This window comes from Plectropomus leopardus, chromosome 23 (genome assembly GCF_026936395.1).
Source record: "Plectropomus leopardus strain MGB_pleo_1.0 chromosome 23, ASM2693639v1, whole genome shotgun sequence".
NCBI lineage: Eukaryota > Metazoa > Chordata > Actinopteri > Perciformes > Serranidae > Plectropomus > Plectropomus leopardus.
Genome location: NC_142198.1, coordinates 15,490,859 through 15,516,201, shown reverse-complemented (window position 1 = coordinate 15,516,201; position 25,343 = coordinate 15,490,859). Strand labels below are relative to the sequence as shown.

Below are 25,343 nucleotides of genomic sequence, written 5' to 3'. Positions count from 1 at the left end.
ACACGCCATAGCAAAGAAACTTGCGAAAGGAGCCCAAATCTGCAGAATCTAGCATGTCGAAAAAACGACCAAAAAATCCAAGGCTATAGTAAGGCAAAAATGTCAAAATTGGACACGTCCTAAAAACTGTCGAAAACCACTGGAAAGTGCTTAGAATAGCCTGCCGAGACACGCCATAGCAAAGAAAATTGCAAAAAATCCCAAAACAGCAGGATTTTGCACGTCGAAAAAACGACCAAAAATCCAAGGCTATAGTAAGGCAAAATGTCAAAATTGGACACGTCCCAAAAACTGTTGAAAACAGCTGGAAACCGCTTAGAATAGCCTGCCAAGAAACGCCATAGCAAAGAAACTTGCGAAAGGAGCCCAAAACTGCAGAAATTAGCCTGTCGAAAAAACAACCAAAAATCCAAGGCTATAGTAAGGCAAAATGTCAAAATTGGACACGTCCCAAAAACTGTTGAAAACAGCTGGAAACCGCTTAGAATAGCCTGCCAAGACACGCCATAGCAAAGAAACTTGCAAAAAGAGCCCAAAACTGCAGAATCTAGCATGTCGAAAAAACGACCAAAAAATCCAAGGCTATAGTAAAGCAAAAATGTCAACATTGGACACGTCCTAAAAACTGTCGCAAACCACTGGAAACTACTTAGAATAGCCTGCCAAGACACACCATAGCAAAGAAAGTTGCGAAAGGAGTCCAAAACAGCAGGATTTTGCACGTCGAAAAAACAACCAAAAATCCAAGACTATAGTAAGGCAAAAATGTCAAAATTGGACACGTCCCAAAAATGGTTGAAAACAGCTGCAAACCGCTTAGAATAACCTGCCAAGACACACCATATCAAAGAAACTTGCGAAAGGAGCCCAAAACTGCAGAATCTAGCATGTCGAAAAAACGACCAAAAAATCCAAGGCTATAGTAAGGCAAAAATGTCAAAATTGGACACGTCCTAAAAACTGTCGCAAACCACTGGAAACTGCTTAGAATAGCCTGCCGAGACATGCCATAGCAAAGAAAATTGCAAAAAGATCCCAAAACAGCAGGATTTTGCACGTCGAAAAAACGACCAAAAATCCAAGGCTATAGTAAGGCAAAATGTCAAAATTGGACACGTCCCAAAAACTGTTGAAAACAGCTGGAAACTGCTTAGAATAGCCTGCCGAGACACGCCATAGCAAAGAAACTTGCAAAAAGAGCCCAAAACAGCATAATTTAGCATGTCGAAAAAACGACAAAAAATCCAAGGCTATAGTAAGGCAAAATGTCAAAATTGGACACGTCCCAAAAACGGTTGAAAACAGCTGCAAACCGCTTAGAATAGCCTGCCAAGACACGCCATAGCAACGAAACTTGCAAAAAGAGCCCAAAACAGCAGAATTTAGCATGTCGAAAAAACGACAAAAAATCCAAGGCTATAGTAAGGCAAAAATGTCAAAATTGGACATGTCCCAAAAACTGTTGAAAACAGCTGCCATCCGCTTAGAATAGCCTGCCAAGACACGCCATAGCAAAGAAACTTGCGAAAGGAGCCCAAAACTGCAGAATCTAGCATGTCGAAAAAACGACCAAAAATCCAAGGCTATAGTAAGGCAAAATGTCAAAATTGGACATGTCCCAAAAACTGTTCAAAACAGCTGGAAACCGCTTAGAATAGCCTGCCAAGACACGCCATAGCAAAGAAAGTTGAGAAAGGAGTCCAAAACTGCAGAATCTAGCATGTCGAAAAAACGACCAAAAAATCCAAGGCTATAGTAAGGCAAAAATGTCAAAATTGGACACGTCCTAAAAACTGTCGCAAACCACTGGAAACTGCTTAGAATAGCCTGCCGAGACATGCCATAGCAAAGAAAACTGCAAAAAGATCCCAAAACAGCATAATTTAGCATGTCGAAAAAACGACCAAAAATCCAAGGCTATAGTAAGGCAAAATGTCAAAATTTGACACCTCCCAAAAACTGTTGAAAACAGCTGCAAACCGCTTAGAATAGCCTGCCAAGACACGCCATAGCAAAGAAACTTGCGAAAGGAGCCCAAAACTGCAGAATCTAGCATGTCGAAAAAACGACCAAAAAATCCAAGGCTATAGTAAGGCAAAAATGTCAAAATTGGACACGTCCTAAAAACTGTTGCAAACCACTGGAAACTGCTTAGAATAGCCTGCCGAGACACGCCATAGCAAAGAAACTTGCAAAAAGAGCCCAAAACAGCATAATTTAGCATGTCGAAAAAACGACAAAAAATCCAAGGCTATAGTAAGGCAAAATGTCAAAATTGGACACATCGGAAAAACTGTTGAAAACAGCTGCCATCCGCTTAGAATAGCCTGCCAAGACACGCCATAGCACAGAAAGTTGCGAAAGGAGCCAAAAACTGCAGAATCTAGCATGTCGAAAAAACGACCAAAAATCCAAGGCTATAGTAAGGCAAAATGTCAAAATTGGACATGTCCCAAAAACTGTTGAAAACAGCTGCCATCCGCTTAGAATAGCCTGCCAAGACACGCCATAGCAAAGAAACTTGCGAAAGGAGCCCAAAACTGCAGAATCTAGCATGTCGAAAAAACGACCAAAAAATCCAAGGCTATAGTAAGGCAAAAATGTCAAAATTGGACACGTCCTAAAAACTGTCGCAAACCACTGGAAAGTGCTTAGAATAGCCTGCCGAGACACGCCATAGCAAAGAAAATTGCAAAAAGATCCCAAAACAGCAGGATTTTGCACGTCGAAAAAACGACCAAAAATCCAAGGCTATAGTAAGGCAAAATGTCAAAATTGGACACGTCCCAAAAACTGTTGAAAACAGCTGGAAACCGCTTAGAATAGCCTGCCAAGAAACGCCATAGCAAAGAAACTTGCGAAAGGAGCCCAAAACTGCAGAAATTAGCCTGTCGAAAAAACAACCAAAAATCCAAGGCTATAGTAAGGCAAAATGTCAAAATTGGACACGTCCCAAAAACTGTTGAAAACAGCTGGAAACTGCTTAGAATAGCCTGCCAAGACACGCCATAGCAAAGAAACTTGCAAAAGGAGCCCAAAACTGCAGAATCTAGCATGTCGAAAAAACGACCAAAAAATCCAAGGCTATAGTAAAGCAAAAATGTCAAAATTGGACACGTCCTAAAAACTGTCGCAAACCACTGGAAACCGCTTAGAATAGCCTGCCAAGACACACCATAGCAAAGAAAGTTGCGAAAGGAGTCCAAAACAGCAGGATTTTGCACGTCGAAAAAACGACCAAAAATCCAAGGCTATAGTAAGGCAAAATGTCAAAATTGGACATGTCCCAAAAACTGTTGAAAACAGCTGCAAACCGCTTAGAATTGCCTGTCAAGACACACCATAGCAAAGAAACTTGCGAAAGGAGCCCAAAACTGCAGAAATTAGCATGTCGAAAAAACAACCAAAAATCCAAGGCTATACTAAGGCAAAAATGTCAAAATTGGACACGTCCTAAAAACTGTCGCAAACCACTGGAAACTGCTTAGAATAGCCTGCCGAGACACGCCATAGCAAAGAAAATTGCAAAAAGATCCCAAAACAGCAGGATTTTGCACGTCAAAAAAACGACCAAAAATCCAAGGCTATAGTAAGGCAAAATGTCAAAATTGGACATGTCCCAAAAACTGTTGAAAACAGCTGCCATCCGCTTAGAATAGCCTGCCAAGACACGCCATAGCAAAGAAACTTGCGAAAGGAGCCCAAAACTGCAGAATCTAGCATGTCGAAAAAACGACCAAAAAATCCAAGGCTATAGTAAGGCAAAAATGTCAAAATTGGACACGTCCCAAAAACTGTCGCAAACCACTGGAAACTGCTTAGAATAGCCTGCCGAGACACGCCATAGCAATGAAAATAGCAAAAAGATCCCAAAACAGCAGGATTTTGCACGTCGAAGAAACGACCAAAAATCCAAGGCTATAGTAAGGCAAAATGTCAAAATTGGACACGTCCCAAAAACTGTTGAAAACAGCTGCAAACCGCTTAGAATAGCCTGCCAAGACACGCCATAGCAAAGAAACTTGCGAAAGGAGCCCAAAACTGCAGAATCTAGCATGTCGAAAAAACGACCAAAAAATCCAAGGCTATAGTAAGGCAAAAATGTCAAAATTGGACACGTCCTAAAAACTGTCGCAAACCACTGGAAACTGCTTACAATAACCTGCACAGACACACCATAGCAAAGAAACTTGCGAAAGGAGCCCCAAAACTGCAGAATCTAGCATGTCGAAAAAACGACCAAAAAATCCAAGGCTATAGTAAGGCAAAAATGTCAAAATTGGACACGTCCCAAAAACTGTTGAAAACAGCTGGAAACTGCTTAGAATAGCCTGCCAAGACACGCCATAGCAAAGAAACTTGCAAAAAGATCCCAAAACAGCAGGATTTTGCACGTCAAAAAAACAACCAAAAATCCAAGGCTATAGTAAGGCAAAATGTCAAAATTGGACATGTCCCAAAAACTGTTGAAAACAGCTGCCATCCGCTTAGAATAGCCTGCCAAGACACGCCATAGCAAAGAAACTTGCGAAAGGAGCCCAAAACTGCAGAATCTAGCATGTCGAAAAAACGACCAAAAAATCCAAGGCTATAGTAAGGCAAAAATGTCAAAATTGGACACGCCCCAAAACTGTCGCAAACCACTGGAAACTGCTTAGAATAGCCTGCCGAGACACGCCATAGCAATGAAAATAGCAAAAAGATCCCAAAACAGCAGGATTTTGCACGTCGAAGAAACGACCAAAAATCCAAGGCTATAGTAAGGCAAAATGTCAAAATTGGACACGTCCCAAAAACTGTTGAAAACAGCTGCAAACCGCTTAGAATAGCCTGCCAAGACACGCCATAGCAAAGAAACTTGCGAAAGGAGCCCAAAACTGCAGAATCTAGCATGTCGAAAAAACGACCAAAAAATCCAAGGCTATAGTAAGGCAAAAATGTCAAAATTGGACACGTCCTAAAAACTGTCGCAAACCACTGGAAACTGCTTAGAATAGCCTGCCGAGACACGCCATAGCAAAGAAAATTGCAAAAAGATCCCAAAACAGCAGGATTTTGCACGTCAAAAAAACGACCAAAAATCCAAGGCTATAGTAAGGCAAAAATGTCAAAATTGGACATGTCCCAAAAACTGTTGAAAACAGCTGCCATCCGCTTAGAATAGCCTGCCAAGACACGCCATAGCAAAGAAACTTGCGAAAGGAGCCCAAAACTGCAGAATCTAGCATGTCGAAAAAACGACCAAAAATCCAAGGCTATAGTAAGGCAAAATGTCAAAATTGGACACGTCCCAAAAACTGTCGCAAACCACTGGAAACTGCTTAGAATTGCCTGCCGAGACACGCCATAGCAATGAAAATAGCAAAAAGATCCCAAAACAGCAGGATTTTGCACGTCGAAGAAACGACCAAAAATCCAAGGCTATAGTAAGGCAAAATGTCAAAATTGGACACGTCCCAAAAACTGTTGAAAACAGCTGCAAACCGCTTAGAATAGCCTGCCAAGATACGCCATAGCAAAGAAACTTGCGAAAGGAGCCCAAAACTGCAGAATCTAGCATGTCGAAAAAACGACCAAAAAATCCAAGGCTATAGTAAGGCAAAATGTCAAAATTTGACACCTCCCAAAAACTATTGAAAACAGCTGCAAACCGCTTAGAATAGCCTGTCGAGACACACCATAGCAAAGAAACTTGCAAAAAGAGCCCAAAACTGCAGGATTTTGCATGTCGAAAAAACGACCAAAAATCCAAGGCTATAGTAAGGCAAAATGTCAAAATTTGACATCTCCCAAAAACTGTTGAAAACAGCTGCAAACCATTTAGAATAATCTGCCAAGACACGCCATAGCAAAGAAACTTGCAAAAAGAGCCCAAAACACCAGAAATTACCATGTCGAAAAAACGACCAAAAATCCAAGGCTATAGTAAGGCAAAATGTCAAAATTTGACACCTCCCAAAAACTGTTGAAAACAGCTGCAAACCGCTTAGAATAGCCTGACAAGACACGCCATAGCAAAGGAAGTTGCAAAACGGGTCAAAAACAAAATTTGACATGTTCCCATTTTTTGTCATATATGGACACTGATATTTAAACACATCGCCGTTAACACACAATACATACTTTGTCGATTTCTCTTACCTTCAGGTGGTCAATGTGAAGCAGAGCTCTGTCAACATGGTCCCATCCAAAGTGGAGATCACACTCCGCAAGGCTGACCAAGTGGCATGGGGCAAACTGGAGGACCCCAACTATAAACCTGAGCCTGAACCCGTGGAGGATTCCTCCGCTGAAACCACAGCGTCCTACCATCCAGACTATGACATTGACGATGACGACATTAGTGACTCAGACGAGGAGTGGGCCTACGACACAGCTGCAAATAAAACACAGGAGAAGAAGGACATTGAGCAGAAGAAGATCGAGGAAGACACACAAAACTTAAAGCTGAAGGAGGTGGAGGAGGAGATGAAGAAGGCAATGGAAGAAAGGAAAAGGGCAGAGGAAGAGCGGAAGAAGCTGGAGGAGCAGAGAATGCTGGAGGAAGCAGGAGAATTCGAAGACATGCCTGAGCTTGAGTAACTCTTCCAAAAAAACAATACGGAGATTGGGTCAAACATTAGTGACAAAAATCTTAAATTTAATTACATCTCTGTAAAAAAAAAGCAAACAAAACGTCTGTTTCTATAATTATACAGTTCTTGTTTTTTTTTGTAGCTTTAAAAAAGATACAAATGAAACGTAATGTTTTGCCTACACTATAAGTTTGGATTTCTTTTTGGGGAAATGTAAATCTCTTAAAGTAAAAAGTTATTTACATCTTTCGTCAACAAACATACTGGATACTTTATACTCCTTCAGTTATAATGCAGTAAATAGTGTTTTGTCATCTCAATATGTGAATACACTCAAATGGATTCATCTTAGCTGCAAAAAAATAAAAAACTTTTCTGTTTCTATGATCAAATTTTTTTCGTCTGTGTATCTAAAGTGATTAAAGCTATTGATTCTAATGGATGGAAACTTTTTCTTGCTATTTTTGACAACCTGCTGTTTACAGACGAATATGACAACTATAATGCATTTTTGGACAAGATACTGCAGTGTGATGATTTTCGTTCTGTTTTGAATGAAAACGTATTAACTGAGACTTTATACATACTTATAGGTCATGTTTGACAACGTACTACACTGACTTTTTTAATGACGCTTTGGACGACAAACTATACTTTTGTTTGTTTACGCAGTTTTGGACGACATACTATGACTTTTTTATCATATTTTGGATGACACACTACAATGACTTTTATGCTATTTTGGATGACAACTAATACATTTTTGGTTACGCAGTTTTGGACGATATACTATGACTATCATATTTTGGATGACATACTACAATGACTTTTTTTAATTCTATTTTGGATGACAAATTATACTTTTTTGTTTGTTTACGCAGTTTTGGACGACATACTATGACTTTTTTTTATCATATTTTGAATGACATACTACAATGGCTTTTTTATGCTATTTTGGAAGAAATACTATGACTTTTTTAATCATATTTTGGATGACATGCTACAATGACTTTTTTATGCTATTTTGGATGAGAAATTATACTTTTTTTGTTTGTTTACGCAGTTTTGGAAGATATACTATGACTTTTTTTTAATCATATTTTGGATGACATACTACAATGACTCTTTGTGCTATTTTGGATGAGAAATGTACGTTTTTTGTTTGTTTACGCAGTTTTGGACGACATCCTATAACTTTTTATCATATTTTGGATGACATACTACAATGACTTTTTTGTGATATTTTGGAAGAGAAATTATACTTTTTTGTTTGTTTACACCGTTGTGGACGATATAATGTGACTCTTTTATCATATTTTGGATGACACCACAATGGCTTTTTTATGCTATTTTGGACAACAAAGTATACTTTTTTGTTTGTTTACGCAGTTTTGGATGACATATGACTTTTTTTTATCATATTTTGGATGACATGCTACAATGACTTTTTTTATGCTATTTTGGATGACAAATGTAGGTTTTTTGTTTGTTTATGCAGTTTTGGACGACATACTATGACTTTTTTTATCATATTTTGGATGACATGCTACAATGACTTTTTTATGCCGTTTTTGATGAGAAATTATACTTTTTTTGTTTGTTTACGCAGTTTTGGAAGATATACTGTGACTTTTTTTTATCATATTTTGGATGACATACTACAATGATGCTTTGTGCTATTTTGGATGAGAAATGTACGTTTTTTTGTTTGTTTACGCAGTTTTGGATGACATCCTATAACTTTTTATCATATTTTGGATGACATACTACAATGACTTTTTTTGTGATATTTTGGAAGAGAAATTATACTTTTTTGTTTGTTTACACCGTTTTGGACGATATAATGTGACTCTTTTATCATATTTTGGATGACACCACAGTGGCTTTTTTATGCTATTTTGGACGACAAAGTATACTTTTTTGTTTGTTTACGCAGTTTTGGATGACATATTATGACTTTTTTTTATCATATTTTGGATGACATGCTACAATGACTTTTTATGCTATTTTGGATGAGAAATTATACTCTTTTTGTTTGTTTACGCAGTTTTGGAAGATATACTATGACTTTTTTTATCATATTTTGGATGACATACTACAATGACTGCTATTTTGGATGACAAATGTACGTTTTTTTGTTTGTTTACGCAGTTTTGGACGACATACTATAACTTTTTTTATCATATTTTGGATGACACACTACAATGACTTTTTTATGCTGTTTTGGATGAGAAATTATACTTTTTTGTTTGTTTACGCAGTTTTGGATGACATACTATGACGTGTTTTTTCATCATATTTTGGTTTTCATACCATACTGACTTTTTATGCAGTTTTGGATGGCACACTATACGCTGATTAAAAAAAATCATATTTTGGATGACATTCTATACTATGACTTTGTCATGATATTTTGGACAACATAGCTCACTATGATTTTTTTATGCCATTTCAGATGACATACTATAGTATGACTTTTCTATTTTGATTTGGATGACTTACTATTCTTTCTTTTTTTGCAGTTTTTGATGACATACTTGAGTTTTTTGATGCTGTTTAGGACAATTACAACACTGAATATGTAATCATATTTTAGACAACATACTTTACTTTTTTATTATGGCAGACTATATTGTGATTTTTTTTCATGCAGTTTTGTTTGACATACAATACTATGAATTTTTCAGGTCATTTTGGACAACATATACTTTGACTATTTTGTGTATTTTGGATGAGTTACTATTCTATGACTTTCATGGTATTTTTTAAAACAAACCATACTTTTTATGCTTTTTTTTTTTTACCTTTTATGCACTTTTGAGCAACATACAATATTATGACCTATTTTGACTTATTATTTTACTTACTACACATACGATACTGTGACTTTGTTATACCATTTTGGAAAACATAATATACTTTGCCTTTTTTTTCCATTTGGGACAACATACAACCAGACTTTGACTTTCATATGTTATTTTGGACAATATTATACTATGACCTTTTTATGTCATTTTAGATGACACACTTTGACTTTTTTTGTGAAATACTATCCATTGTTTTAATATACTATGTTATGACTTTTTAAAGACATGTTCTGACACGTTTATGCCATATTTATATACAAACCCCTTGGCGTACGTACACACACGTGTATATGTATATAAAGACATAAACAGACAAATACATTCATAAATATTTTTTATTTTTTCTTACCATCATGTGATTAATGTCAAGCAGAGCTTGGTCAACATGTCCAATGTCAAACGGTAGTCAGGCTACATCTGCAAAGTCATCTGAGTGTCCTGGTGCAAACTGGAGGACCCCAGTTATAAACCTGATCCGAGCCTGTAGAGGACTCCGTCGCCGAAACCACAGTCGTACCGGCATGACTGAAACACAGATGACAGAGACAACATTGACTTGGATGAGGAAGAAAACAAAGAAGGACAAGGACAAGGACGAGCAGAAGAAGAAAGATGAAGACATGCTACAATTAAAGAGGACGGAGATGGAGGGGGAGCGAAGAGGGCAGAGGAAGAGAGGAAGACGCTGAAGTAGCAGGGGAGGCAGGAGAAAGAGGGAGGATTCAAGGACATAACAGATCTTTAAGATGTCTTCAGCTGCATTCATTTGCATTAGTGATGTAGAACAAACTTTTAATTTAAATAGACTTTTGCAATAAATCAGATTTGGTGTTTATTTTTGAAATAAGTCGATTCCAACTCTGTTTGCGTACGGGTACTTTGAGACAGATTTAAGGGGGTTGATTCTTTTCTATTCTTCAAATCTCTGAAATCTATAGTCGACAAACAGATTTGATCCTTTGTGTTATATTTCATTATGTGATTTTTGTTGTTTTTAATGTGAACAACTGGATGCAACTTGTTTCTACCTCTGTCTTTCAGTCTTTTTTTGTCTATTTAAAATGCACAAAAACAGATAAATGGCTGCATCGATGCTCAGTTGTTATCCATCACACATCACCCGTGTTTCAAGCAGAAAAATCAAGATTAATGACACATTTAAAAGCCTAATGAGTCATTTGAATTCATGTGGGTGTTTTAAACTGCAGCTCTAAACAAAAACTGGTCGCCTTTATCTTGTGAGTCACGCTGAAATTGTATTTCCACGCATGGTTTTCATTAATGTTAGCCTATTGTTTATCTGCAAACACAACCTACAGTGCATTACTCACTGACCAGCTTTACTACAGCCAAATAAAGATTGACAGAGGATATAGTTGATGGTGTAATGTTTTGAAACAAGCACAGTTTTTGCCGTCTGATAACCAGAGATTGAGACTGTGGTCTTAAAACTTCACTATCCTAAAAATGAAGTGCTTGTAGGTTCATCTAAAGGCATTTTTACTTGTTGGGTCAACAGGAGTTCTTAATTTTTTTCTGTACAACTGACAAATTGTAGTGGAGAGTAACCAAGTATGTTGACTTGGGAACTGTACTTAAGAAAGGTACAAGTATCTCAAAAATTGGACACCATTTTCCGCTACCTTTTACTTCTACTTTACTGCTCTGAAGAAAATATTGTACTTCTTACTTCACCTCATCTGTCTAACAGCTTTAGGTACTTTTTAGAATACTTTACTATACCCTTCCTGTTCAGCGAAAACCATGTATCTCCAAATATAATAATACATTGTGTTAAGAAAAGTCCCCAAATAAACTCTTTATTATTAAAATTACATATGTTTTTAAAAATTAATTATTTAATAAAGCTAAATAAACACTTTAAAACTCTTCGATCAGCTGGAAAATGCATCAGTAGGGTTGCAATGATATGAGATTTACAATAAAATCTCAGAAAATATCACTGTTTTACAGTATTACACATTATTAGTATCAGTTACAATTACCAAGGAAGGAAAACAGATTTTTTGGGGTTGAACAAACTATTATAATTGAAGCTTCAGACATTTTTTAATGGAAGTATGCGTGAAAAGGCAAAGAGCAAAAATTCAAGACAGATTCTCCATCTGATTGCATTTTTCCCTCCACTATTATAGATAAGTAATTGTACACAGTACAATAACCAATATATAGCTCTATAATTATCACAAAGCTGCAAACAGGGCTGTTTTTCTGACATTTTTTTTATTTTTAAGTTGATGTTTTGGAGATACTTGGTTCTCACAGGCCAGCAATATGACCCATTGCTGTATTAACTACTAAAACAGGTATATATGTTATATATAACATCAGAATTGCTGGATTTTATCTCTGAATATCTAAAGTTGGGCGCCAGACAGCAGAACAACCAAAATCCAACTCTGTAACTTTACGAAGGATTAAAAGAACAAATTGACTTTTTATCCAGTTTTAAGTCGTTTTTTTTTCAAATATTATACATTTTAGATCGTGGTTGTTTTATCTACGACTTAATGGATGGAGGATTTTAGTCATCGGTTGCTTGGACTTTAATACATCAGTTCATCAGCTGATCAGCGTCAACAAAGCTCCCCATGAACTGTTTACCCGGTTTTAATCCTCATTTTATAACATCACCGGGTGTCTGGATTTTAAACTATCTAAGAAACATGTCTCCTGGGAACACTTTATTTTACTCAAAAAAGCAAATAAAAAGATAACTAACCTTAAGGAGGACAGACGACTCTCCGATTAACTTAAAAATAAGGACTCCTTTCGTCCAGCTTTATGGAAGTAGCCTCGCTCTGCGCCACCATCCAGGACACAGATGTGTGGGATCCCGTCTCCTGTCCTCGGCCTTCCTCCTGCTGGACCCCCAGCCATCTGCCGTCTTCGGTCCACCGGGCTGACGCTCCTGCTCCTCCGGCTCTGGCTGCTCCTCACCTGGATCCCGGGGCCCCGGCAGCTGCAGGACAAGCTAACTCAAGGCTCCTCATCCCGCCCATCGACCTCTTCTTCCCGGCGTAAGGTCCTTAAAGTTGCCGTGAGGAGACGCTCGGGAAGTTTTCCTGTCCCCCTTGTCACTGCTGCACCACAACTAGCTAGTCCTCGTCTCCTCGTCCACATTAATAATTGGGGACTCCATCGCCAGAAACGCCCGGTTCTTTAACGCTGCCACCCACTGTTGTCCCGGAGAAGCTCCTGTCCTCTGTCCACCGTGTAATCGTCCATGTGGGCTCTAACAACCCCGCCCGTGAGCAGTCTGAGCCGGCCAGGAAGGGTTTTAGCGACCGTTTGAACTTTTTAAAGCACCGTGGAAAGTCTGCTTTTCTCTCCGGTCGCATTCCCACACCGTCCCGCGGCGCTGGTCCCCTCCGCGGGGTCTTAGACCTCAGTACATGGCTTCAAACTGCGTGTAGAGCTAACGACATTGGGTTTATTGACGATTTTAACTGGTTAAAAACGTTTCTCCCTCTTCAGGATTGATTTAGTCCACCCAAACAGCAGCCAGGTGCTAGCGGCTAACCTGCAACATGACGAGCAGTTTGTTTACTTCCCGCCCGGAAGTTCCCACTCATTCGCTGGTTTCCCGCCAGGCCGCTGTTCCGACCACTACCGCCCCCTACTGTCCCTCCCCGAAATCAACCTCCCACAGCAATTCACATTATCCACATAATATCCCAACCATTACTAGACTAAGGGACCAAAAATATATTGAAAAAAACCTGGTGGTGTTAATCTGTAGAATCTCCTACGATGCTAATTGCTTCCCAATTCAACTAAAGCGTTGTGTTGTTTCATAATTTCTTGGACAGCTTTTGCTTGAAAAGTGCTCTAAGAATAAAATTATGATTATATTATTATATAAAAGTAAACCAACTGTGGCCATAGCTAATCTCGCAATAAAATGTACAAGAGACTAAAACACAAACCACCAATTCATTTTCATTAATAAATCTCAATGTATTGAATCCCAAATGGGTATAGCTCACACTGTAATCCATTTAACATACTATAATATTAATTTTTTATATACCATACAATAATGTTATTACTCGGACATATTATGCTATGGCTTTTTCAACATACTATATATATACAATAGCTTTTTTTCAAAATACTGTACTTTTTTATAAATTTTAAACCAACATTTTATACTATGACTTTTTTGTACCATACTATATGACTTTTATTTTAACATATTATACAATTACTTTTTAAGGATATTTTAACTGTTTTATTGGATTTACACTACATATAATAAAGTACTTGAATTTTTTTTCCTTAAAAAAAAAACTATAATAGAGGGAGGTAACCTGTGGCTCTGGAAGCGCATGCAGCTCTGTATCCATCTCCAGTGGTTCCCTGTGGCTTTGACAAAAAAAAAAAGAAATGAAAATGAATAATAGCAATATAAATGTTTATATAACAGTTTCATTTTCATTTACACTTGTTATAAGCCTAACAAAATTCTTACATTCTGTATTCATAAAAATATGTAGCCTATACACTGAAGTATTGTTTATCCAGTATCATGTAATCTCAGCTCAAATAACAATTAAAAAAGGAGAAAGCATCAAGAACACATATAAACACTTTTACCTGTAGACATGGATGGTTGACACTTTTTGTGACCCAGTTCATTTAAAGAAACAGTGAGACCTTTATGTTTCTCTCCACCTGCAAGGTAAACAAACATGCAACAGGTTAATGGGGAAGTAGAAAAAACAACAAAAAAAAGTATAATATTGTGTTCATACCTGAAACTTACCCAACATCAGTGTCCAAAGGTGTCGCCCATTCACCTTGCCTTGGGGTAATTTTGTTAAACATTTTGACCTTTTAGGAGTTAAATAAATGCTGAAACTACAGAATTCAACACCTTAACATGAACAGACTCAAGCTTCACACTTCAATAATTCATTTAATCTCCAAAGGGTTGCGCTGACTTTGTCTTTGTTACACACTGCACACAATAACACAATAAAACACCTCGCAACGTACAAGGTCGTGCAACATCTAGTCTGGCTTCCAGCATTGCGCACACAGTCTCAATATATCAATATATAGGCTGTTCAGATCAGGGGGTGCGTTCACAAATGTTGTCTATGGAATACTGTTGCACAAACATGGTGAGGTGTTTGCAGTCCGTGAGTTCATTTCAGTTTCCCAGCTCCGTGTAACTCTTTGGAAGAGTTTCAGTCAAAAGTGACATTTTCGCTGTGTGAAAAAAAATGACACTCACAAAAAAAAGATGCCATCAAAATAAAATCCTTGGATAACAGACCATTAAACAAAGGCAACTAATTTTCTTATCTTAAAAAAGAATTTGGCTTCCACAAATGTGTGTTACCCAAAATGAACACATCTTTGAGTTCATTTTCAGCAAATGCTAATTTAACTATAAGGTAGACTTCCTCAGTAGATGTTAGCAATTTCAAAATTAAAATTTTGAAAATTTCAAAATTACACACACACAAAAAATCACCTAAATTTTGGCTAAACATAGGCTGAATATGACATCTTGTTTATGTGTAAACAATTCATCAGTAGTCTGTAACAATACCGGAGAACTCCTTTGACTTTGGCTTAATGTTTGAATAACCTTAATATCAGTAAAATATTTAGAATACCATTTCAATAGCAATCGGTGTAACATTGGAGAGACACTTCAATGACATCGCTGTGGCAGTGAAATTACACATAATCACATGTAATAACATTGGCGTTAAATGGGAGATCTCAAGCTGCTGTGGGAGTAATTGTACAACCACTGATGTAATAAACATTTGTGTATACATCTTTATATATTTATCATTCTTTTATGTTTGGTTAGATATATTACATTTTATCAACACACTTTTGTCCGTACACATTTATCATAAATAAAAGATTCTTGTCATCAAATTAATAAAAAAAAAAAAACACTCGTAAACACTCGAAATCTTAAACACACGCGCACACATGCACACAAATGTCTTTTTTTTCCCCCATTAAGTTTGCTTCTTTGTAAAGTGCAAGGCAAGATACAGTAAACTTTGAAATGTACGACATACAGCAACTTTCGCATCTGAAGCTCACGCACTCTCGCACGCACACCTTGTATGTCTCATAACCCACTGAACTCAAGTACAAACTTGGCACGACACCACTAAAGCCTCTAAGGTGTAGAGCGTATAGCTGGCACACTATGGATACAGTAGCACAATCCTACCAGAGCTGAACATCTACAACGCCTCACAGTTACTCTGCGCTATCAAGAGTTAGTTTGGGTTAGTTTGATAAATGTGTTTTGAGAAAATCGAAAACTAACTGTTTAAAGTGAACGGGAAAATCACAGAAATGATCCTTTACAGCCTTGTTTGTGGAGATAATATTCAAGTTAAGGCTTGAAAAATGTGACTTTGGTTGTCGTGATCAAACATGAGCTTTTCTTTATAGTTTCGAGAGTGGTAGAGCTGCATCACAACTAACTGTGCATCACGAAAAGACAAATTTCTGTAATTCCTCATTGAACCTTTATGTGATACAGTTAACTCCACCGATGGGACTTTTGTATCCAGTATTTCACTCTTTTTCAATCCTGACGAGTGCACAATACTTCTTTATTTCACCTTGTCAATTAAAGTCTTTAAAGTAATACTCTGATGTTTAAAGAAATTCAAATTGTTGCCCGTCTTACAAGAAAGAACGACGGGAAATTCATCTCTGTACATTCAGTGCAAAGTAAGCTTCATGATGTATAAAAAGAGCTGGATACAGAGTTGGATGCGGGGATGCATTCATTCCTGCATATTTTTACTGTTAACCAAGAATGTACAATTCTTTCAATTATTTATCTTCAGAAAACAGAAAATTTCCCAAAAAGCCTTTTTTACTTTTGACAGAGAATGCGCACTTTTTCAGGTTTTATTGTCCAAGCTAAGCAGAGCTGAGATCTCTCTCTTTCTCCGAGTGCACAGAAATAAGAAACGTATATAAGAAAGGTATATTAATGTCCAATTCTTTTTGGGGTTTTTTTTGTTTGCTAAGCTAAGCTGGTCAACTTTCTCTTTCTATCTGTATAGTAAGTGTACAGAGATTTTTGCGATTCTTGCGATAACAGTAAAATTCTCAAAAGGTATAGGACTACTTTACTTTTGAAGCAGAAAGTCCATCTTTTTAGGGTTTTTTTCTGAGTGTACAGAGATACATTTTTTTAAAAAAATAACGTACCTTCTTGTTTTTCTTGTTCTAACATATAAGCAAATTTCCCAAGATAATGGACCATCGTTTTCCAGAGCATTACCGTAAAATCTGGGTAGAAGTTGCCTCTTGAACTCGTACACATCAATATTTCGGAACAGCAGCCAACTCTCACTAACTTACTTGCTTTGGCTGTGGCGAGTTTAAATAATAAGCAGATACATGAAATCTTGGTGTTTGTTTTAACCTGCTTGCAGAGCGCTGTAGGTGCAAAGCAATACACTCTTAAAGTTTGACCAACACAGTAAAATTTTTGATATTTTTTTGCTAAGTGAGTGTTTTCTTGTGGTAAAACTCAAACCATCTGGTGCATTCAAGCAGGTTAAAACAAAAAAATATTCAGCAATGCTGCCAGACGGAACAAACAAGCTAAAACTCACTGATTTGAGGCAACTTCATCCCAACACTGTGAGGCGAAGGAAGGCTAAGTATGCATGCAGGGACACACAGAACTGCATTAGTTGGCTTCGATTATATGCACAGTGGCCGAGGAGTTTGTCAAAGGGGGAAGCAGCAAAGCCAGGACAGCTTCACAGATTACCATTGGGAAAATAAGATATACAAAAAAATAGATAATATATTTGTAATAATAATGATAATAATAATAATAGCTTTTAACCACAGACAAGGCAAAATCAAATATCCACTGACTTATTCTATTACATATACAATCAGGAGTATGGCAAAGTAGGAGTAATACACTGAGTAGCTGTAATGTTTTGTTAATGTGTCCTTGATGCTTCCTCCTTCTGTAAACACCTTTACCATACACTGCCAAAAAATAAAAAATAGAGTCATTTCATCTGGTTCTGTACCTCAAAATGGTTCCTCAAACCAGTGGGTTGAGTTATTTTGCTCCCACATGAGTCCCATTTTAGACCCTAATAATAACCGAGTGATGCACTGCACAGTCAGATCTTTTCACAAGCCTAAATCCAAGATGAAATGACTCATCGCAATGCGAAACCTCGAATCACACGAGTCAGATAACAGCCTATTAAAGAACCACTTTAGAACCACAACAGTAGTACCTTTGTGAAACCTTATATGAATTATCATTTAACATTATTCACAGGTTAATACAAGTCCACACAAGTACATTCCTCAGTACATTTTTTGCAACATTTAAGATATTCCCCGGTTCAGTAGACGATAAGGTTGAGATGTTTCAGTTTGTTCATGTTGTTGCCGTTTTGAGTTCTCATGGCAGTAGCAACAAGAAATAAATACTCTTCGAAAGTCGCGAGAAAAATCAAAGCCTGAAGGCTGTTCAGAAGTTTGGAAATAAAACGATTAGAGAGGAAAATATCAACTTATGATAGATATAAAATAAGATGGCTGCACTCGACATGCAAGGAGAGCACCATGTAAACACATTTCTTTGTCAAAAAAAAAAAATCTGCGAGAACACTTTTGCCTCCCTTTTCATTTGTTTGATCCGCTGTGGGCCACGGCCACTTCTAAACTCAAGCAGGTAAACAGAACCAAAAGCAGAATGCCAGTGGTGAAGCAATGCAAAGCCAGGCCCCTTCAAAAAAAAAAAAAAGAAAGAAAGAAGAAGAAGAAAAAAAAGTCCTCCCTGCAAATTAGAGGTTAAAGAAGCAGGGAGGAAATAGCATAAAAGTTGGGAAGATGGTTTTCCTTTTCTTCCTCACACCTCTGTCAGGCCTCTGGGTATCGCCGTTAGAGGGGAGGAGAACAGGAGGGGTGCTCCTCACCCCTGGTTGTCAGGGCAACGTGGGGGCAATAATAAAGCACCTCATGCAGGACTTCAATTGCCCGAAGAATCTGCCTCACCAGCCCCACCTTTGATATCCCAATTTCCTGCAGGACAGAGAAAAGCTAAATGAAAACGTGCGCCACCCTTTTTAGTGTAGCTGTCAGTAAGTAAGTGTCAGCAAGTGTCAGTAAACCGCACTGTTGGTATTCAAAGGAAAATCTGGTATGACTGCCAACACAATAGAGCTTAAATCAGGCCCAAAAAATCAAGCAAGGCCGTATATGAACCTGCACAGTTTATGGGGAACCTCACCCTTTAAGGGTTTTCTGGGTTTCCACTGCATGTCTCCTTTTATTTAAATGTATAACATTGCTGTTTTTTGTATATGTGCTAAATAAATCAAATCAAATCAAACAGTTTCTGCCAAAGCCTAACACATGGTAGCAGTTTTGGGCCCAAGCCAGAGAAGCTTGGAGAAGGAGAAGCACTCATCAACATCAGGAAAAGTTTTGTAGAGTTTGGACCCCCACCAGAGGGGAATAACAAAACTAAAAGCGCCAGAAAAAGAGAGGGAGGAGAGCCAGCATCAGGGCAAAGCTGACCTAACTTGGGCCAAGAGCTGTTCCTCCACCAAGCCTTCTTCTGGCTAATGTCTGGTTGCAGGAGAATGCAGTGATTTAGATGCGATTGAGGCTCAGTCAGCAATGGGAAATCAAAGACTGCTCTGTGCACATCTTCACACAGACATGGTTAACCCCTAACATCCCAGATCGAGCTGTTGCACTGGATGGGCGGACCTTGTTCAGAGCTGACAGGACACAAGACTCTGACGCAAATTCAAAAAATGCACTGCAGGAATTGTACGTAACATCAGCATTAACAAGCCCAAACAAATAACACAAACACAACTCTTTCATCTTTAAGTGAAAAAGCATTCGACTTCCTACTTCTGAAAGTGGCAGTCTGCAGTCTTGACTTTATGCTTTTTTTTTGCTTTGGCCATGTCTGCTAGCTTGCAGAAAATGTCTGTTGTAATTTTTCGCTTGCTTGTGTATGGCCAGTCTATAAAAATATAATAGTTCTGTGTTTTTCTTTTTCGGAGCATGATCACAAGCTGTATGATTTTCCTGCTATCATGGAGTGTATAACATTTTGTTAATTATAGATTATATTTTGAGCACTTTGAATCCCATTCAATTTGTTTGACAGGTGCTATCTAAATAAAATCTGATTGATTGACCTGATAGAGATCAAAGTACACTACAAAGCAGTCACACTGACCTATAATACTGCTATGCCAACTGCTAGAACACACCAAACAATTATTCGTATTAGCTGTGTATCCGCCAGCATGGCTCACAGAAGACTGACAATTGCTACTGTCAGCAAAGAAAAAATGATAGGGGCATCTTTACTTGAATTCAGGGCTCTGTCTGGATCTCTTACCCGAGAGAGAGCTGTTGGATTTCTGCTTGTGGAGCTTCTCTCTTTCCTTCTTCACCTTTGGTATGATCTTCAGCTTCATACTGCTGCTGCCGCTCTTACTGCTGCCTCTCACCGAATCCTAAAACGAGAAGAGCAGATCTTTGGGCATGTGGAAATGCTCCAAGATATATTTTACACTTTGACAGTGTCAGAGAGGGCAGATGGGCTGCGACTAGTTAGAACTGAGCAGCAGCAATGACACTGTGGTTGCTTGTTAGACAGACTGTGATAATGCGATGGATTTTCTCACAGACTGCGTCCCTCCTCACCTCCTCGGAGCACTGCATGAGCGGACAGATCCAGTGGATGTCGTCCAACTTGTGGAGCTCGGCGCTGAGACTGTTCAGGGTCAACCGAAGCTCCTCTTCCTCTGGGGACTCCGACTACGGAGGATGAGGAGGAATAAATGCAGAGTTGATTCCTGAACTGCAGTTTCTGGTTAGAATGTGGTATTTAATCATGGGGATGGGTTAAAATGTGCAAAAGCTTGCTTGGAGACATTTTCGAAAACTGATTAAAAAATGCAAAATGCTAAACATCTGCTCTGTTCTTCTACCATCTGAAGATGATGTACATTTTGACACCCTGCATATATTATGCAAATTCACAGATTTGTAGACAGTAAACATCTGCTAACCTGTAATTCTGCCAACAGTTTGAGCGTATCGCAATAATTCTGTTTGCTGCTTTATTCATGTGTGTCTCGTCATCACGGTTTCATTTATCCCTCTCATCACAGGTAAGTTTAGAGAAGCAGAATCACTACCTGAAGTTAATTATTCAATGTCTCAGAATTGCATAGCATAGCCCAATCTATTGAATCTGAAAAGGTTATAAACAAAACTGAGGAAGATAAAAAGCAAAGCAGAGAACAGATAAGAGAACAGAGAGGGACATGAAATAGGATAAATATTAAATTATGTCCCCAGTATTGTTGTCATCAGGGTTCATATACATTTTTGCCTATAAATTTCAATGACTTTTGAATAACTTTGAGGAAAATTTTAAAGACCATACACTCTCTAAAACGACCATCGATACTCCTTATTGGGTTTTTTCATTACTGTATAATAGCTTTCTAAAAAAATATATACATTTAAAAAAAAAAAACAATAATGAATTCAGAACAGTATTAAAAGTGAATAAACATGACTTATGGACTGTTTGTTATTTATTTATGGAGAGGGGAGAGGCATGTTAAATATTTGTAAGCACTTGAGAGGGACCTATATTTTATATTTTGGCTTTAGGGGAGGGGCAAACTACTTTAAATGGTTGTATTTTGTAATTATTTAACTGCCAGTTTTTAAAGAAAACATGCTTGGAAGGTGTGTTTTCTTTGAAATTTTTTTCTTCTCTTTTTTCTTTTTTTCTAATTTGGCTTTTTTCAAATATTGGTCATATTTAAAGAAAAGGTTTGATTTTTTTTCCTTTAAAAATCACCAAAAATTACACGATTTATCACAATCAGAAACTGTAAAATAGAAAATATCTGTGAATTTTCAAATCTCGATGGTCCTTGAATATTAAGTGTTATTTTATAGGTTTGCGAAAAAAAATCATGACTTTTCCAAAAGTTCCAGGGTATATTTAGTTTTCCAAATCTTTTTCATTCCTGAAAATTGCTATTTGCAAATTCCATGATTTTTCCAGGTTCTTCATGACCTTAGAAACCCTGTGTCATCTGCAATAGTGATGCCATTATATTTGCTCTCCTGCACAAAGGGCCATTGTGAATAAAGGTACATTTCCTCACAGGGTAAATAAGGCTATAGCAAACAAAAACTGAGCAAAGGCAATAAACAAAGAGTAGAAACTGAAATGTGAGATGTCGGGCTTGAATGGCTTCAGCACACACAGACAGAGAGAGAGGAAGAGAATAGGCGAGGGGAACAAAGACAACAACAGAGAGAAGATGTGGATGAAATCGAAGAGCTGTACCAGTAGTTTTCCATCAAGCAGCATCCTGGTCTCAGCCTGGAGAACTTTACTGCTGTTGACGATTTCCACCGCCGTGCTGCGACTCAGACACTGAAAATATAATTCATTACTTCATTTGTCATCATTAAAACCAAAGATGTTCAATAAGAAAATATGCAAAATACAGCCTGAAGGAAAAAATAAAGATGATATATGTGTCAATGTATACAAGTTTGTTTACAAATAAGCAAATCGCCAAAAAAAACACTCAAAGTGCATTTCAGATTGCATTCTGCAGAACACAGTTGAAGGTACAATTGTTTATCGAGTCTCACTTCCAGGTTTTCATATATGGACGACCTCGGGGAAGAAGTCAGACTAAATCACCCCTGCAGAGCGTCAGCATGTGACAACCTGCTGATGAGACGCATCAACTATCTTTCTCCAGAATTACGTACTGCAACTTTATAATAATAAAGTCTTATATCAGTGAAATATTTTTTTTTTAAAAAAAGATGTTTGGAAGACCATAAAAGTGTTATAAAATCAAATTTTATATGACTAAATAGGTGAAAAATACATCACACTGTGAAATAATTCAATAAATGTTCAATAAATTCAGTCAAATTCAGCTCATCATTATGTTTTATCTGCACCCTTTAACAAATGAAGTCATTTTTACTCAACTCCGATAGTTTTTTGTTTCTAAACATCCTTTTCCAAAGTCTGCTTTTATTTCTCAATGCCACTTTTCCCCATTATGGTGATGATTTTAGAACGTCACCTCTCATCATTAAGTCTTTGTGTGTTGATAAGGACAAACCAGTCGGCTGCTTATTCAGCGCAAAGCAGCAGCCTGTCACAAAGTGACTCTGCCCTCTTTGTTTTTCATTAATCTTCAACACTTTGGGTCTCAGGCCGCCGTGTCCTTGAAGTGACATCACTGCAGCATTACATTTTTAACAGGCTGCAAAATTAATAGCCTGTAAACTGACACGAGACCCAAGCGTATTGCTGAAAATCTGCACGTTTTGCTCAGTCAAATCCACCATCTGTCACCCTTTCCTCCCGCTTGGTGTCTTACCTCGGGGCTGGACAGTTTGGCCTCTGTGAGCACCAGGGCGGTGGCGTTGACAGCGTGAGCCAGCTCTTGCTCCACCAGCTTGTGGGTCTTGGCTGCTTCGCGGATCCTAAGGGAGGGAAATCATGGATTTAAGGAGCAGTAATTATTATTTCGACAAGCTGAAACGGCACATTTATGGTGATTACTCCAACAAGTTGTCTCAGCCTGTTGATGGGGCAAAAGCCTCTGTCTCTCCCATTTTTCCCATTTAAGTTTTTATCTTTTTTTTTTCTTCTTCCCAATCGAGACTTTAAGGACAGACGGTGTCTTGTGCTGCACAGATTTAAAAGCCCCTTGAGGCAAATGTTGTAATTTGTGATACTGGGCTGTACTGATAAAACTGACTTGATCCTGCCACTGTTCAGTTTGTACATGTTTGAATTCAAACCTTGGCCATGATTTTGATCAGTGGATCACAAAACTTCAAAGGAGAAGTGTGTAAATTTAATTTAGTAGCATCTAGCTGTGAATTGCAGATTGTATCCAGCTAAAATGGATCACGTCTAGAATTTCTTCAGTTTCATTATTCATGACATTTTATCAGGCACCGAATTATTCAAAGAGTTCTCTTCCTCTCCAAAACAAATGAACAAGGTGATCAAACATCTATAAAACACTGAATAAAGCAGCTTTGTGTTAAAATGAGTAAATCTTCACTGCGGTTTGGCATCTTGAGGACGGGCTGCTCGCCCACAACATACTGCTGGTTGTTGCCGATGTTTCCGCACTCATTCAAAATAATCATTTTACAGACTACACAGATTACAAGCAGCATGTTGTCATGAGTCATGAAATGAAGCTACGCTCTGGTTTAACATCATTGTTTTGCAATGCACAACTCACAGAGGAATTGATAAGCTCAGAGGTGTACGATTCAGATTCCAACATGGAACTGGTTCGAAACTGGAACCAGTTCTTGATTCTAATCCATATTGAAATATAGGAATATTTCTGGGATATCTCTTAGGGTCATTTGATGATAGAATTGCACTGGTTGTTTAATTGAAACTTTACTCTGAATTAATTCTTCTCAAGGAAAAAAAAGAAAACATTTTATTGTGCTCTCAGTGTCCCGGTATCAAATCTCTTGGAATTCCACTGTGTGTACTGTAAATGTTTTTATTATGTTTGTTTATTTGTGATTTGCAAAAACAAATGAGCTTGTGAAGTTAGCAAATCATGTATACGTATGTACAAACTTCGGGGTTTTTACATATTTGAAATAGTTTTTTTTAAAGATGAATTTCCAAGTGTTACATTAAAAGCATGTTAGATTTAATATATATCTTCCTTTTAAAAAGATATATAGTATGAATCGTTAACGTTAATTGTTTACTAGTTGTTGATTATGTTATATAATCATGACAGAAAAATTTACAAAAGTAATAAGATCTGAAAACTGAGTTTAACACTCACATTTACATTTTTCCTTTAAAACGCCAACTTTCTCAAGGTGAAGTTACATTTAAGTAAGATTTGCTAAAAAGTTCTTGCACATCAAAAGTTTATTGGATTAAAACAGTGTGTGAAATATATTTTCGACTTCAGACCTTCATTTGCTAAAAAAGTGCAAATGAGTATGCCTGTATGTCACAGTCAAAAATTCTTTAACTAAGAGTTAAATCTGCTTCCTTGTACGACCACAGAAAATGTGAAGTGCTCTTACTTGTTGATGAGTGTGTCGGCCACGATGCCGAGCTGCTGAACCTGAGCGCACTCCTCCTCCGTCAGGTACTCCATGGACTGCTGGGAGTTAAGCCGGGGTCTGCTGGCACGGTAGCTGTCAATCTTCATCTTGTCCTCCCATGACTTCAGCGTGCTCTCGAACGCCTAGGAAAACAAAAACTTGTCATTTATCGACTGTGATCACTTGCATTTGTGCCTTTTTATCACTGAGATGAGCATATTGTGTTAGTTTGTGCTGCTGCCGACCAAATTCTGAAAGTTGGTACTTGAAAAATGAAAACAGTGTTGAATTCAAGAGACACTTGGCACCTGATTAAAAGCTGCTTCTTCAGGCACTGTGAGTTTGTAAAGACATAAACTGAAAACTCAAGGTGTCAATCTGAGTGGAGACACAATAATAGGTAGAAGTAAACATATTTTAACCTCATGTCTGGACTGAGAGACAGGAGAAAAAAAATCCAATCTTTTCACTTAGAGGCAGACAGAAAGAAAAGTGTTTTATTACATCCAGATAAAAAATTAATTCACCTGAAACATTACAGTCCCCATCTGACTGAAAAAAAAGCCACATTTAGGAGGACATAACCCTATTTCAGCCCTTCAAAATCATTTTTCTTGTGCTGCATTCAGATGCCTCTCACGAGCTATTTAACACTTTGATACCTAAATAAATTGGTTTGATGACCGACTTGGCAAGACATGTC

At 37.7% G+C, this 25,343-nt stretch overlaps 2 protein-coding genes and 1 long non-coding RNA gene across 6 annotated transcripts in view; 1 reads left to right on the top strand and 2 right to left on the bottom strand.

Moving 5' to 3' along the window:
• The window catches only part of LOC121962145 (cysteine and histidine-rich domain-containing protein 1), a 43,456-nt gene extending 36,489 nt beyond the window's left edge, over positions 1-6,967 (top strand). For both annotated transcript variants that reach the window (XM_042512340.2, XM_042512341.2), the window contains one exon: positions 6,148-6,967. In XM_042512340.2, coding sequence (XP_042368274.1) covers positions 6,148-6,582 — 435 coding nt within the window. In that variant the 3' untranslated portion in view covers positions 6,583-6,967. The remainder of the gene's footprint in view (positions 1-6,147) is intronic.
• LOC148185672 (uncharacterized) overlaps positions 1-13,076 on the bottom strand; it is a 39,760-nt gene extending 26,684 nt beyond the window's left edge. The window contains exons 1-3 of the long non-coding RNA XR_015775740.1: positions 12,186-13,076; positions 9,792-9,967; positions 6,142-6,376 (exon numbers count right to left, since the gene is read on the bottom strand). This is a non-coding gene — a long non-coding RNA (uncharacterized LOC148185672). The remainder of the gene's footprint in view (positions 1-6,141; positions 6,377-9,791; positions 9,968-12,185) is intronic.
• A 1,288-nt stretch (positions 13,077-14,364) lies between these two features.
• Positions 14,365-25,343, bottom strand: part of LOC121961887 (diacylglycerol kinase delta) — an 84,062-nt gene continuing 73,083 nt past the window's right edge. For all 3 annotated transcript variants that reach the window (XM_042511976.2, XM_042511977.2, XM_088073755.1), the window contains 6 exons: positions 24,620-24,783; positions 22,915-23,020; positions 21,852-21,941; positions 20,180-20,293; positions 19,872-19,989; positions 14,365-18,529 (listed from right to left, as the gene is read on the bottom strand). In XM_042511976.2, coding sequence (XP_042367910.2) covers positions 18,477-18,529; positions 19,872-19,989; positions 20,180-20,293; positions 21,852-21,941; positions 22,915-23,020; positions 24,620-24,783 — 645 coding nt within the window. In that variant the 3' untranslated portion in view covers positions 14,365-18,476. The remainder of the gene's footprint in view (positions 18,530-19,871; positions 19,990-20,179; positions 20,294-21,851; positions 21,942-22,914; positions 23,021-24,619; positions 24,784-25,343) is intronic.